Source organism: Pristiophorus japonicus, chromosome 7 (assembly GCF_044704955.1).
Source record: "Pristiophorus japonicus isolate sPriJap1 chromosome 7, sPriJap1.hap1, whole genome shotgun sequence".
Lineage (NCBI taxonomy): Eukaryota > Metazoa > Chordata > Chondrichthyes > Pristiophoridae > Pristiophorus > Pristiophorus japonicus.
Genome location: NC_091983.1, coordinates 28527728 through 28544403, shown reverse-complemented (window position 1 = coordinate 28544403; position 16676 = coordinate 28527728). Strand labels below are relative to the sequence as shown.

Genomic DNA, 16676 nt, shown 5'->3' with positions numbered 1-16676 from the left:
ACTTCGGAATGTCTTTCTGACGACACGAATCCGAAAACACTCGAGCCCGGGTTCGGGTATTTCCGGATTTCAGAACGTCAGAAAAGACAGGGCGGGGGGGCACGGTATGCTCGACGAGGAGCTGTTCGGGTCGCCGGCCCCATCGATGAGGTTGTCGGGCGGGGCCCCGCCGCAGAGGACCTGAATAAAATTCCCATATGACCCACTGTGGAAGACTAGTGAGACCACTCTGGAAAAAAAGAATATTTTTCTGATTTGTCACTATAGTCTCTCCACATGTTTACACATAAGCATATGATATCACATAGCTATGCAATCCACTATTTCAACATGGAGTCTGACTGTTGATTTATGCTTGAGACTTTCGTCCAAATAACAATAGCAGCAATTATAGTGACTGATAGCCCTTTAATGAATTTATTCTAAACATTTTTGACTTAATACAAAAAGAGGTCATAAAGATACCATCTCTTCTCATAAAATGTGACTTAATATGGATCGTTATAATTATGAATTGGAGGGACCAACCACCAGTTGGCGAAAGAGTACCTGTTGCCCCCTTAACACAACACTTTGCCGGTAACAGGTGGCGTTAAGCCCCCGAAGTTTTAGCCCATTGGCCCTTAATTTCCTCAGATTTTCTGCTACTGCACTGCTTCCGCCCTACATCCTGTAAAGTCCCAGTGGCGTGGCAGCAAAAGATCTGAGGAAATTAAGGGTCATTTTATTTGTTTGGTTTTCTAAATTTTGAGGTTGAAATTCGGTTGCTAACGCCTGCTGATAACGCTGATGAACGCAGTAGGTGTTAACTGGGAATTAGGCGGTTGGGAGTGGCGCTGGGTGCTGTTCGGTCGTCATTCGGTAGTCATTTTTTATGGGCATTAAAACGTTACATCCAACCAGCTAACCCATGAAAATCATGACGTCAGTACACGTGAAACGTCTTCTCGGCGCCTCTATCGTGATATTTAGTTTGTACGACTACCATACCGGCGGGTGGCTGTACAGCCTGAAAAAAGTGACAGTTAAACAACGGAACTCGGACAGAATCGGCCAGAGAACAAGGTAAGTTTTTGTCTTTCTTTATTTCTTCTTTTTTTCATTAGTTCTAACAGTAGGGAAGTTTGTGTGTGGGTCAGAGACGTTTGACGGCTTTTTCTTTCTTCCCTTTTCTTCTCGTTTTTTAGCTAGCATAGCAGCAGCCTCCTGATGCTAAATTCAGTAGGCCTTCTGAGCTCCCGCCCGAGGATGAATGTGCAACGCCACTTTTTAGTGCTGCTCTATCATCTTTGGCTGTAAAAACTGAATTTGACAGTTGGAGCCTACACCCAATGCCTGGCGGTAAAATCAGCACTCAGGTGGTGACACCGCCTCAAAAATAGCGGGTCGAATTTTGACCCCTTTGTGTATTAATGTTAATTAGTATGATGAGTGCCAGTACTGGGAAATTAAATGGTGTAGATGTTTCTGTTCCTGCACTTGGGAGTATTGTACCACCTGGACTCAGTCCAGAAACAGAAAGTAAAAGAGCCTGCCCAATGTTCCTTCTATTAAAATGAATATATGAAAAATTTGGTGGGCTCCTTTCCACTGATATTTCCTGTATTCACTGCACCTAGGCAATGCAATACCCCAAAGAGTAGGAACAGGAAAATCTGCTTCACAATATTTCTATAAATATAACATAACATGGGCCACATTTAATGTTGCTCAACAGAAAGAATGTTCCAGAGTCCGAATACTATAATGTTCCTTTTGTCACTATTTATCCCTATGGGTTCACTGAATGAGATTTGTCAGATTAATACCAATTCTAACCTTTTCCTGTAGCGTTACGGCTATTAAGAATTTGCTTGAGATAACCGACAAAAATTCCAATCTGTGTTCTTTGGCTAAAAGTGCAAGCACATATCACAAAATTGCACACTCCCAGCCAAGAATTTTCTGTTCATTTGGACAGAATCGAGGGCTGAGTGCAATCCTATCCCATTATTCTGTCTGAATTTGGACTTGATCTGAAGATGAAAAGGCTTTTTGTATTTCATCATTATACCTAGTGCCTAATAACCATCTTTATTGCACCAAATAAAACAAAACAACTCTGCTGGAAATACACAGCAGGTCTACTACCTATAAAAAGGGGCAAGACAGGTCTTTTGGGTTTGAACTTCTTATGGTAATGATGGATCCATTACCATGGCTCAACCATGGCTAACAAGGGAAATTAAGGATAGTGTTAGATCCAAGGAAGAGGCATATAAATTGACCAGAAAAAGCAGCAAACCTGAGGACTGGGAGAAATTTAGAATTCAGCAGAGGAGGACAAAGGGTTTAATTAGGAGGGGGAAAATAGAGTATGAGAGGAAGCTTGCCGGGAACATAAAAACTGACTGCAAAAGCGTCTATAGATATGTGTAGAGAAAAAAATTAGTGAAGACAAACGTAGGTCCCTTGCAGTTGGACTCGGGTGAATTTACAATGGGAAACAAAGAAATGGCAGACCAATTGAACAAATACTTTGGTTCTGTCTTCACGAAGGAAGACACAAATAAACTTCTGGAAATACTAGGGGACCGAGGTCTAGTGAGAAGGAGGAATTGAAGGATATCCTAATTAGGTGGGAGATTGTATTGGGGAAATTGATGGGATTGAAGGCCGATAAATCCCGAGGGCCTGATTGTCTGCATCCCAGAGTACTTAAGGAAGTGGCCCTAGAAATAGTGGATGCATTGGTGATCATTTTCCAACAGTCTATCGACACTGGATCAGTTCCTATGGACTGGAGGGTAGCTAATGTAACGCCACTTTTTTAAAAAGGAGGGAGAAAGAAAACGGATAATTATAAACCGGTTAGCCTGACATCAGTAGTGGGGAAAATGTTGGAATCAATTATCAAGGATGAAATAGCAGCGCATTTGGAAAGCAGTGACAGGATTGGTCCAAGTCAGCATGGATTTATGAAAGGGAAATCATTCTTGACAAATCTTCAGGAATTTTTTGAGGATGTAACGAGTAGAGCGGACAAGGGAGAACCAGTGGATGTGCTGTATTTGGACTTTCAAAAGGCCTTTGACAAGGTCCCACATAAGAAATTGGTGTGCAAAATCAAAGCACATGGTATTGGGGGTAATGTACTGGCGTGGATAGAGAATTGGTTGGCAGACAGGAAGCAGAAAGTCGGGCTAAGCGGATCCTTTTCGGAATGGGAGGCAGTGACTAGTGGAGTGCCGCAGGGCTCAGTGCCGGGACCCCAGCTCTTTACAATATACATCAATGACTTGGATGAAGGAATTGAGTGTAATATCTCCAAGTTTGCAGATGACACTAAACTGGGTGGTGGGGTGAGCTGTGAGGAGGATGCTAAGAGGCTGCAGGGTGACTTGGACAGGTTAGGTAAGTGGGCAAATGCAGTATAATGTGGATAAATGTGAGGTTATCCACTTTGGTGGCAAAAACACGAAGGCAGAATATTATCTGAATGGCGGCAGATTAGAAAAAGGAGAGGTGCAACGAGACCTGGGTGTCATGGTTCATCAGTCATTGAAAGTTGGCATGCAGGTACAGCAGGTGGTGAAGAAGGCAAATGGCATGTTGGCCTTCATAGCTAGGGGATTTGAGTATAGGAGCAGGGAGGTCTTACTGTAATTGTACAGGGCCTTGGTGAGGCCTCACCTGGATTATTATGTTCAGTGTTGGTCTCCTAATCTGAGGAAGGACGTTCTTGCTATTGAGGGAGTGCAGTGAAGGTTCACCAGACTGATTCCCAGGATGGCAGGACTGACATATGAGGAGAGACTGGATCAACTGGGCCTTTATACACTGGAGTTTAGAAGGATGAGAGGGGATATCATACAAAAGGTATAAGATTATGACGGGACGGGACAGGTTAGATGCGGGAAGAATGTTCCCGATGTTGGGGAAGTCCAGAACCAGGGGACACAGTCTCAGGATAAGGGGTAGGCCATTTAGGACTGAGATGAGGAGAAACTTCTTCACTCAGAGAGTTTTTAATCTGTGGAATTCCCTGCCGCAGAGAGTTGTTGATGCCAGTTCATTGGATGTGTTCAAGAGGGAGTTAGATATGGCCCTTACAGCTAAAGGGATGAAGGGGTATGGAGAGAAAGCGGGAAAGGGGTACTGAGGTGAAGGATCAGCCATGATCTTATTGAATGGTGGTGCAGGCTTGAAAAGCTGAATGACCTACTCCTGCACCTATTTTCTATGTTTCTATGTTTCTATCCACACCTGAAACGTTAACCTATCTGTCTCTTTCCAGGTGCTGGTTTTCAGGTGTATTTCCACTATTTTCAGTTCAGATTTCCAATATTTGCAAGGTTTTTCTTTTTAAATAAACAATGCTTGCAGCTTACAATTAAAAATCTATCCCAATCAGATGATTGTCTTTCCACAAGAGTCCAGGAAGCTTACAGAAAGGGTGGTCCAGACTTGTGTGATGGTCACATAAGTGACTTAGAAACAAATATTCCCTCCCCCTTTTTCAACGGAATGCCAAATAAAATGAGGTTTATACTAAATCTAGTCTAGACTACTGCTAAACACTGTACCTGGGCACAAAGTAGAAAAATATTCCATTGCCGAGCAGTGACATTCATCAACTTGGCGAGCTAAACACCACAACAAATTAAAAGTTAAAAGAAAGTACTAGTTCCTTACTAGATCTTACGTCATCATCCACAGCTGTACTGAATTCTTGGAACAGCAGCAACAGAAAACTGTGCAGGACAAGTTTCATGGCTTTTATATTTAGTTCCATGTCATATGCTTTTGGAAGCAGCTGCCCAAGTACACATCACAAACTGAAATGAAGAAAAATGACAAGTACTGATCAGCTTATATTAGTAGAAAGTAGGATAATACATGTTCTTATTACTCAAACATTTTTTGTAATCTTTCAAACTCCTCTGAGCATTCTAATAATATATTCACCATTGAAACTGGAAGAAATTCAAAACACAAAATTCTTGAAGCGTACAACCAGTAAGTCCTACAGATATTTTATTCCTTGTTCACAAAGAAAATATTAACTAATGCTTCTAGTTAATACAGCTCAGACCTTTTGTTAAGCTCAACGGAATTGTCAATCACTAAGTCACACCTGACAAATCATTGAGCCAATTTTCTTTGAGAGGTCATACTATATATATTTTTAATGGTTGTTGGAAAATCTACAATTCAACGCCAAAAAGAGTAGGGTGCCATCCAGGCAGAAAAGAGTGAAACAGATGAGGTAAATTCCATCTGCCCCTCCATATTCGCCCAACGCCAATCCGTCTTTAAAGATCAGGATACATTACATATGCACAGCAGAGGCCCGACAGGATTCACAACACCAAAGGAGTGCCCACCAGTGCAAAGTTGGAAAATTGGGTGCTGCCATTGCGATGTTTCTAAAACACCAGAGGATTTTGATCCCCCTCAACAGTACCGCTTTGGGTACTGTTGAGGGGGATGACTCATCAGGGGAGAGCAGCAGCTGCCAAGTTCATGGCACCGTGGCTGACTCTGCTGCACAGGAGGGCAGGAAAAAGAGTCGGAGAGTGATAGTGATACGGGATTCAATTGCAAGGGGAATAGATAGGCGTTTCCGCAACCGAGACTCCAGGATGTATGTTGCCTCCCTGGTGCAAGGGTCAAGGATGTCTCGGAGCAGGTGCAGGATACTCTGAAAAGGGAGGGTGAACAGCCAGTTGTCGTGATGCATATAGGTACCAACGATATAGGTAAAAAAACGGGATGAGGTCTTACGAGACAAATTTAGGGAGCTAGGAGTTAAATTAAAAAGTTGAACCTCAAAAGTAGTAATCTCAGGATTGCTACCAGTGCTAGTCAGAGTAGGAATCGCAGGATAGCTCAGATGAATACATGGCTTGAGAAATGGTGCAGAAGGGAGGGATTCAAATTCCTGGTACATTGGAACCGGTTCTGGGAGAGGTGGGATCAGTACAAACCGGACGGTCTGCACCTGGGCAGGATCGGAACCAATGTCCTCGGGGGAGTGTTTGCTAGTGCTATTGGGGAGGAGTTAAACTAACATGGCAGGGGGATGGGAACCTATGCAGGAAGACAGAGGGAAATAGAAGGGGGACAGAAGCAAAAGATAGAAAGGAGAATAGTAAAAGTGGAGAGCAGAGAAACCTGAGGCAAAAAGCAAAAAGGGCCACATTACATCAAGATTCAAAAGGGGCAAAGTGTGTTAAAAAGACAAGCCTGAAGGCTCTGTGCCTCAATGCGAGGAGTATTCGGAATAAGGTGGATGAAATAACTGCGCAGATAGCAGTTAACGGATATGATGTGATTGGCATCACGGAGACATGGCTCCAGGTTGACCAAGGCTGGGAACTCAACATCCAAGGGTATTCAGCATTTAGGAAGGATAGACAGAAAGGAAAAGGAGGCAGGGTGGCGTTGCTGGTTAAAGAGGAAATCAATGCAATTGTAAGGAAGGACATTAACCTGGATGATGTGGAATCGGTATGGGTGGAGCTGCGGAATTCCAAAGGACAGAAAATGCTAGTGGGAGTTGTGTATAGACCACCAAATAGTAGGAGTGAGTTGGGGACAGCATCAAACAAGAAATAAGGGATGTGTGCAATAAAGGTAAAGCAGTAATCATGGGCGACTTTAATCTACATATAGATTGGGCTAAACTAACTGGTAGGTTAGGTTATGTCGAGGAACCAACTATGGGGGAGGCCATCTTAGACTGGGTGTTGTGAAATGAGAGAGGATTAATTAGCATTCTCGTTGTGCGAGGCCCCTTGGGGAAGAGTGACCATAATATGGTGGAATTCTGCATTAGGATGGAGAATGAAACAGTTAATTCAGAGACCATGGTCCAGAACTTAAAAAAGGGTAACTTTGAAGGTATGAGGCGTGAATTGGCTAGGATAGATTGGCGAATGATACTTAAGGGGTTGACTGTGGATGGGCAATGGCAGACATTTAGAGACCGCATGGATGAACTACAACAATTGTACATTCCTGTCTGGCGTAAAAATAAAAAAGGGAAGGTGGCTCAACCGTGGCTATCAAGGGAAATCAGGGATAGTATTAAAGCAAAGGAAATGGCATACAAATTGGCCAGAAATAGCAGAGAACCCGGGGACTGGGAGAAATTTAGAACTCAGCAGAGGAGGACAAAGGGTTTGATTAGGGCAGGGAAAATGGAGTACGAGAAGAAGCTTGCAGGCTACATTAAAACGGATTGCAAAAGTTTCTATAGATATGTAAAGAGAAAAAGGTTAGTAAAGACAAACGTAGGTCCCCTGCAGTCAGAATCAGGGGAAGTCATAACGGGGAACAAAGAAATGGCAGACCAATTGAACAAGTACTTTGGTTCGGTATTCACTAAGGAGGACACAAACAACCTTCCGGATATAAAAGGGGTCAGAGGGTCTAGTAAGGAGGAGGAACTGAGGGAAATCCTTATTAGTCGGGAAATTGTGTTGGGGAAATTGATGGGATTGAAGGCCGATAAATCCTCAGGGCCTGATGGACTGCATCCCAGAGTACTGAAGGAAGTAGCCTTGGAAATAGCAGATGCATTGACAGTCATTTTCCAACGTTCCATTGACTCTGGATCAGTTCCTATCGAGTGGAGGGTAGCCAATGTAACCCCACTTTTTAAAAAAGGAGGGAGGGAGAAAACAGGGAATTATAGACCGGTCAGCCTGACCTCAGTAGTGGGTAAAATGATGGAATCAATTATTAAGGATGTCATAGCAGCGCATTTGGAAAGAGGTGACATGATAGGTCCAAGTCAGCATGGATTTGTGAAAGGGAAATCATGCTTGACAAATCTTCTGGAATTTTTTGAGGATGTTTCCAGTAGAGTGGACAAGGGAGAACCAGTTGATGTGCTTTATTTGGACTTTCAGAAGGCTTTCGACAAGGTCCCACACAAGAGATTAATGTGCAAAGTTAAAGCACATGGGATTGGGGGTAGTGTGCTGACATGGATTGAGAACTGGTTGTCAGACAGGAAGCAAAGAGTAGAAGTAAATGGGTACTTTTCAGAGTGACTAGTGGGGTACCGCAAGGTTCTGTGCTGGGGCCCCAGCTGTTTACATTGTACATTAATGATTTAGACGAGGGGATTAAATGTAGTATCTCCAAATTTGCGGATGACACAAAGTTAGGTGGCAGTGTGAGCTGCGAGGAGGATGCTATGAGGCTGCAGAGTGACTTGGATAGGTTAGGTGAGTGGGCAAATGCATGGCTGATGAAGTATAATGTGGATAAATGTGAGGTTATCCACTTTGGTGGTAAAAACAGAGAGACAGACTATTATCTGAATGGTGACAGATTAGGAAAAGGGGAGGTGTAACGAGACCTGGGTGTCATGGTACATCAGTCATTGAAGGTTGGCATGCAGGTACAGCAGGCGGTTAAGAAAGCAAATGGCATGTTGGCCTTCATAGCGAGGGGATTTGAGTACAGGGGCAGGGAGGTGTTACTACAATTGTACAGGGCCTTGGTGAGGCCACACCTGGAGTATTGTGTACAGTTTTGGTCTCCTAACTTGAGGAAGGACATTCTTGCTATTGAGGGAGTGCAGCGAAGGTTCACCAGACTGAATCCCGGGATGGCGGGACTGACCTATCAAGAAAGACTGGATCAACTGGGCTTGTATTCACTGGAGTTCAAAAGAATGAGAGGGGACCTCATAGTAACGTTTAAAATTCTGATGGGTTCAGACAGGTTAGATGTAGGAAGAATGTTCCCAATGTTGGGGAAGTCCAGAACCAGGGGTCACAGTCTAAGGATAAGGGGTAAGCCATTTAGGACCGAGATGAGGAGAAACTTCTTCACCCAGAGAGTGGTGAACCTGTGGAATTCTCTACCACAGAAAGTTGTTGAGGCCAATTCACTAAATATATTCAAAAAGAAGTTAGATTAGTCCTTACTACTAGGGGGATCAAGGGGTATGGCAAGAAAGCAGGAATGGGGTACTGAAGTTGCATGTTCAGCCATGAACTCATTGAATGGCGGTGCAGGCTAGAAGGGCTGAATGGCCTACTCCTGCACCTATTTTCTATGTTTCTATGTTTCTATGGTAGCAATGCGGTGGAGGAGGATTTCCTGGAGTGTATTCGGGATGGGTTTCTAGACTAATATGTCGAGGAACCAACCAGGGAGCTGGCCATCCTAGACTGGGTGATGTGTGATGAGAAGGGACTAATTAGCAATCTTGTTGTGCAAGGCCCTTTGGGGAAAAGTGACCATAATATGGTATAATTCCTTAATAAGATGGAGAGTGACAAAGTTAATTCGGAAACTAGGGTCCTGAACTTAAGGAAAGGTAACTTCGACGGTATGAGGTGTGAATTGGCTAGAATAGACTGGCAGAGGATACTTAAAGGGTTGACGGTGGATAAGCAATGGCAAACATTTAAAGATCACATTGATGAACTTCAGCAATTGTACAACCCTCTCAGGAGTAAAAATAAAACTGGGAAGGTGACTCAACCATGGCTAACAAGGGAAATTAGGATAATGTTAAAACCAAGGAAGAGGCATATAAATTGGCTAGAAAAAGCAACAAACCTGAGGACTGGGAGAAATTTAGAATTCAACAGAGGAGGACTAAGGGTTTAATTAAGAGGGGGAAAATAGAGTATGAGAGGAAGCTTGCAGGGAACATAAAAACTGACTGCAAAAGCTTCTATCAATATGTGAGGAGAAAAAGATTAGTAAAGACAAACGTAGGTCCCTTGCAGTCGGATTCAGGTGAATTTATAATGGGGAACAAAGAAATGGCAGACCAATTGAACCAGTACTTCGGTTCTGTCTTCACAAAGGAACCTTCCGAATGTACTAGGGGACAGTGGGTCTCGTGAGAATGAGGAAAGGGGTACTGAAGGAATGATCAGCCATGATCTTATTGAATGGCGGTGCAGGCTCGAAGGGCCGAATGGCCTACTCCGCCACCTATTTTCTATGTTTCTATGTTTAACGGGGCAAGGGTGCCCCAAACTTTACAGGAAGCATCCCTCTGAAGGCTTCAGCTGAGATTGGGATCATTAGGAAAGAGAGGAGGCTACTATAAGACCCTGTCCCTCCATTCGGGTTGTTACTGCCGTTTTCTGGGCCCTTCCCCATGGAGCCATAGAGCTCCTCCTGGCTCCAAGGCACACCAGTTGGTCCTGATTGACACCTTTCTTGCTAACTTCCTCATCCTCTTCCTGCCACTTACCTGAGGGCTGCGGCCAGTGAGGCAAACGACTTGAAATTAATTTTCGGAAATGGCTGCTGGTACCATGCCCAAATTATTGAAATAAAGCCTGAGGCCCAAATTCAAGCCTCTGCCTGCGCAGCACCAATTCTGAGCCCGACAAGAGACCCAGAATTTTTTTTACCCCTAAGTTTTTGCATGATAACATCACTAACAATAATTTTGACATTGGTTCCAGTTAAGAATCAGCTAAAATGATGTTCCTAGCTGCATGTATTACCTTCCCATGTGGAAGTATACTCAAAAGCAAAACAAGGTTTGGCTCAGTGGTTGCACGCTTGTCTCTGAGCCAGAAGGTTGTGGTTTCAAGCGCCACTCAGATATGCGCACATAATCTAGGATGACAATTCAGTGAAGAAATGCTGCACTGTCAGTAATGCTATCTTTTGGATAACGCATTAAACCAAGGCACTGTCTGCTGTCTCAGGTAAGTGCAATCAAAGAAAAGCAGGGTACATTTCCCTGTGTGCTGACTAACATTTATCCCTCAACCTAACACCACAAAATAAATCACATAATTTATCTCATTGGTGCTTGTGGGACCTTGCTGGCTGCAATTTGGCTGCTACATTTTCCTACATTACAACAGTGATTACATTTCAAAAGTTCTTCACTGGCTGTGGTGCATGTTGGGATGTCCTACAGTTGTGAAAGGTGTTATATAAATGTAAGTTGTTTAGTTCTATAGGCCTCAGAATTCCTGGGTCCTTGTTGTGCAGATCATGGCTGATCTGTACCTCAACTCCAATTACCCACCTTAGCTCAACATCCCTTGATACCCTTATCTAACGAAAATCTATTTATCTCCGTCTTCAGATTCTAATTTTCCCAACATTTTCAGAGAATTGCAGATTTCTACGAGCCTGTGTGTGGAATAAGTGCTTCCTCATTTCCCTCCTAAATGACTTAGCTCTAATTTTGAAATTATGTCCCTTCATTCTTGATTCTTCAGCAGAAGGGGAATAGTTTCACTGTATCTACCCTGGCGAATCCTTTTAACATTTTAAATACCTCGATCAGATCACTCCTCAATCTTCTATACTCAAGGGAATCCAAGCCAGGTTTATGCAACCTGTCCTCATAATTTAACGTTATAAACTCCAGTGTCATACCTTTCACTGGTTCCCTTTAAACAACTACTTCTACTGCAAGAACATAAGAAATCGGAGCAGGAGTAGGCAAATTCGGCCCTTGAGCCTGTTGCGCCATTCAATAAGATCATGACGGATCTTCTACCTCAACAACACCTTCCTGCACTATTCCCTTATCCCTTCATTCCCTTAGTATCCAAAATTCGATCGATCTCTGTCTTGAATATATTCACCTTGATAAGCAGGTCTCGGCAACAGGCAGATGTCACCAAATTTAGGACAGTTGAGTCATCCTGCCCTAACTCCATGATAGATATATTTAAATCATGGCGTTAGGGCAGGATGACTCAACTGTTCTAAATTTGGTGACATCTGCCTGTTGCTGAGACCTGCTTATTAAGGTGCATATGTTCAAGACAGAGATCGATAGAGGATGGGTGCTTCTTCAGCCTGCCCTGGAAACTGCTAGAATTTATATTAGGGTACTTCTGGGGTGGAACCCTGATAAAAAAATATTTATAAACTAGCAGATCTCATGCGACATTGCTTATGGTGAGTCAGAGGATACATCTTTTCTCAATTTTTCTATCATTCTTTCTGTAAGTTTCTCCATTCTTTGTCTCTCCTTCCCACTGTATTCCCTCTTTTCTGTATGTTGTTAGTTGCCTGCATTGCTTGTCACTTTTGTTACCGTCTTGGATGTACAGCAAATCAATAGCCAATTTGTATGGTAGCAGAGATGTATATTGTAATTGGGTATCGACAGTCTATCTGAAAGTTGGTGTAAAATATGAAGGTGAAACTGGAGCACTGAGGCGGAGTATGTGCACTTCAATCTAGGATTGGCTTATGGGATAGGGAGGGTAGAAGCAGATGGGAACTCGAAGGCAATTGTTGGCCTGTGGCTTAGCTTAAGAATTGGGAGCAGAATGGAGGGACAGGCTGTCTGGACCGAGCAGCATTTGAGGAAGGGATTGAAATCAAGTAAAATTGTGGATGGGGTTAGACTGGGACCAGGTAGTATTGGTAGTGGACGGGTCAGTTTGTGTCCAGGCAGATTGAAAGAAGGCTGAGCTGTGGCGTCACCAGTGGAAGCACAGATCATATAGAGAAACCTATCCTTCTCGTATAACCTTCTCCCCTACATGCTTTGTCATATTTACGGTTCTATAAGTAAACCAAGGTCCTAATTTTCTGTAGGGATTCTTCTGATCTCCTGCTGGTACCACTAACAAGGGGTCCTGGAGTTGAGTAGCGTAGGTAAAAAAAACAGGGTTTGGCAGTATGGGGTGGGGGGGGGGGAGGGGGGACATTCTATAGTTTGGCATAACCATGGAAGGGAAACTTAGACTGGAAGAATTATGGAAGGGGAATGTCTGGTTTGGCAGAAGTAGGGGTTTGGCTCAATGATGAATTCCTGGAGTCTGACAGCACGGAGGAGACAGAACACAAGCTTGACAGCACTGGAGAGGAAGTCCCTGGCCTGGTAGCACTAATTTTCTAAGATTTCTCTCTCACTCACACAGCTGTGACTAATTAGAATTCATTTCTTATCAATCAGCAAAACACTGCTAATGGTAAGCAAAGCCTTTTGGATTGCATAAGAATCTATCAAACTTAATTTAATTTTTTTTGGGTGGTAATGAGAAAAATCCAAATTCAGAAAAAATTCTGTCCGTTTCTGTCTCAGCTTGATGCACTTTCTGAAATAAAGAATCAATAGCTTTTATTTAAAAGTTTTGTTGAAAACCAACTCAGATCTAAAATCATTTTTAAACCCTACAATGTCTCTGTTATGCTTAGACACAATTTGAATTTTCAGTTTATGATTTGAGCATATACAAAAGCTACTGTAGGTGTGTAATCAGCATTGTATCATATTTCTCTCGTTCTGTCTCCTCTCACACATACAGACAGAATCTGTTTTTTTTTTTAAACTCAAAAGAAACTGCACCTGAATAACGATTTTGAACTTTCTCTCCTAATTTTTCTTCAAATTATTTTGAAAAATAACCACAGACACTGTTAATAGACTGAAAAGGACTAACTAAATGCTACTGATCCATCCTTGGAAAATGTCTGCCTTAAGCACCCAGTGCAAAGACTTTTAGGATAATAAAAATGTGTTCAATAAAAACAATAATTAAGATACTCAAAGGCACAAAAAAACTATGTTATTGTAAAATATGTAACTTTTTATGTTTAAAATTAGAAATTTCAGTAATGGAGAAAATAAATGTTAGACAAAATTATTTTCATTGATACGTTCTCCTGACTGGTTATTCAGGATTGATTTCTCGCCACTTTCCTCACTTCTGTTTCCTACATTCCCTGTCCCTTCAGTTCTGATTTGCAGCTATTTTACTCTGCGCCAATAAAGAAAGAAAGAGTGTGATATTACAGGAAGTGTTATACAACAGGACAAGATCTAAAGGCCCAGAATTTGCTGGTAAAATAACAAAGGGATCAAGGCACACACGGTTATTAGTGAGTAAATAAGTCAGCAATTTGTGGCAAGGAAGGGATACCCCATGAGTTGCGAATCACCACAAATTGCTGGATGAGTAGTGCCACTTCGGTTTGCGCTCACCGACAACCTCCCCATGAGTTTCAAGAAATTGCTGTATCTGCACATTAATTATCGATTAAACTTGTCACAGAAAGTGAGGGCTAGTATTTAACAGCATAAAGACCCTTTTAATGGCGTGATTTATGTTCCTGCAATGCCACTCAACATCTACGGCTCATAAAGGGAACAATTAAAACCATGTAAATTAATGTAAATTGTTCTTGGATATTTAAAAATTGTTAAATGTTATATTTTTTGTTTAAATCTTACTTTTCCTTTCTCTCTCTTAATCCAATCTTTCTTTCCCTCTCTATTTATCTTTCTATACCCGATTTGACTCGAATTCACCCATTTCCTTCTCTGCCATTCCTGTTTCTTTCTCAATCCGTAAATCTCATTGGTTAAGGAGATAGACTGTTTGTCCTGTCATTCACCAAGATGCCAGATGCCCATTGCCCTCATCACGCATCAGCTCACACTTCTAGCAACATGCGGCGCAAAAAATGTTCAAACTGAAAGGTGAGGGAAAAAGTCTAACTATGGGGCATTCTGCAAGATGCCCTGCTTCAGCAAATTCTAAGCCATATTATCGCTAGGCATACCAGACAAGGTTTGGATTTCACTTATTGTAAGAACTATTGAACAATGTAAATCAAGTTCTGAAGATAATTATTGTTTAGATTTTAAGTATAAAACATTAAAGTTGCAAATTTAGAAGACCGGATATTGCAGTAAGTTAACATATTTCCCTTTTAGTTCTGAAATTTGGATTTGATTTCTATCTAGAATACGGAGATGGAAATCTTCTCTCTTTGTGACCTGTAAAATTCTTGCATGAAATGAGTTTGGGTAAACTCAACACAGTTCCTAGTCAACAAAGACCCATTGCACAAAACTACACTAAATTTGGCAAAAATTGATAGTCTTCCTTAGAAAGGCCAAAAGGATGACTCGTGTGGGAAATGGAAAAATTTATACTGGTGCAAAGTTGGGAATATTCTGACATTGAGGCCAAGTTAAATTGTTGGAGTAGAGTAAACTTTTACTCTGTAACTGACTCTGCTATAGTGGAGCTGGTAGTGCTTAGTGATGAAAATATCTGTAAAGGGAAAGTATTCTATTTCCTAGCACTGACCTTTGACGAGTACCGCAAAAAAATTAAAGTTGGGTGTTATAACATAAGGTTCATCATATATATTTCCATTAAAGTAATTTGTGCTTGTGCATATATCTTTCAATGTCAAAGCCAGGAACTACTGAAAGTGGAATAAAGTATCTGGAATAATTTTTTTTTTCTATATCTATATATTTTTTGCATTGGCACAGTTGCAAAAATGCTTTTTGTATCAGAACTAGTATACACTGAGGCCCGGAACTGGAAAGGTTTAAGGGGGCGAAATTGCCCCGCACCCCAATTGGGGCAATAACCTTCCGGGCCGAGACTTTTATCACCCGGCTCACAAGTCCCGGAAGCTCCGCGTAGCGCTGATGCGCTACAACACCCTTCCACTTGGATTAAAGCGCTGCCCGGAGACGCTATCGTGGTTATTAAAAGGGGGCAATTTTGCCCCCATAGGGCTTGTTTCAAAACATAGCTGAATATATTTTCACCTCCCTGTTATCATTTTCTTTTATTCATCCATGAGATGTGGCTGTCGCTGGTGGCCAGCATTTATTGCCCATCCCTAATTGCCTTTGAGCAGGTGGAAGTGAGCCACCTTCTTGAACCGCTGCAGTCTGTGTGGTGAAGTTACTCCCACAGTGCTGTTAGGGAAGGAGTTTTAGGATTTTGACCCTGCGACGATGAAAGAACAGTGATATATTTCCAACTCAGGATGGTGTGTGACTTGGACGGGAACATGGAGGTGATGGTGTTCCCATGCGCCTGCTGCCCTTGATCTTCTAGGTGGTAGATAGTTGCGGGTTTGGGGGGTGCTTTCAAAGAAGCCTAGTCACGGTGAGTTGGTGGTGGAGGGAGTGAATGTTGAAGGTGGTGAATGGGATGCCAATAAAGTGGGCTGCTTTGTCCTCGATGGTGCCAAGCTTCTTGAGTATTCTTGGAGCTGCACTCATCCAGGCAAGTGGAAAGTATTCCATCACACTCATGACTTGTGCCTTGTAGATGGTGGAAAGGCTTTAAGGTGTCAGGAGGTGAGACATACCCAGCCTCTTACCTGCTCTTGTAGCCACAATATTTATGTGGCTGGTTCAGTCAATTTCACTAGGCTAACAGAGAAAGTGTTGGAGAGAAAACAGGTGGTGTGGCCTAACTGCAGATTTATAAATTTCCGTTACCAAAGCCTGAATACAAGTCAAGAAGCATGGAGGAGTTCAGCACCAACATTGCACATGGCTTTGCAGAGCTTGGAGCCCATCCTTTCGACAATGAAGTCATGGGCAGATCCATTAGCGCACTTCTGGACCCAACCATGATGCAGCGTCTGATCGCCTATGTCTCTGCTTCCATTGCAACACAAGCAGAAGCCACCCAAGGTAAGAGTGCTGGCGTGGAAGCTCAGACAGAAGTCATGCAAGTTCAGCTTGTTACCATGCAAGCATAGACTGCTGCCAACATGATTGTAGGTACCAGTGTTGAAAGGGGTTTGCCGGGTGTCACAGCAGTGCTGCAATCTGCCCTCCAACAGATTACTAGGATTGCTGAGACGCTGCCCCGGGAGAGTGGCAGTAGCTCCTTGGAGCACAAACCTGCTGTCCACTCTCAGCATGACAGCATTCATCCTCCCAACATTGCCACATCGCC

The 16676-nt window shown here is 42.7% G+C and overlaps 1 protein-coding gene across 1 annotated transcript in view; it reads right to left on the bottom strand.

Moving 5' to 3' along the window:
* Positions 1–4803, bottom strand: part of LOC139266575 (collagen alpha-1(XXI) chain-like) — a 463005-nt gene extending 458202 nt beyond the window's left edge. Inside the window, exon 1 of the mRNA XM_070884170.1 lies at positions 4675–4803. Within this exon, the coding sequence (XP_070740271.1) occupies positions 4675–4774 (100 nt within the window). The 5' untranslated portion in view covers positions 4775–4803. The remainder of the gene's footprint in view (positions 1–4674) is intronic.
* Between the last annotated feature and the right edge of the window lie 11873 nt (positions 4804–16676).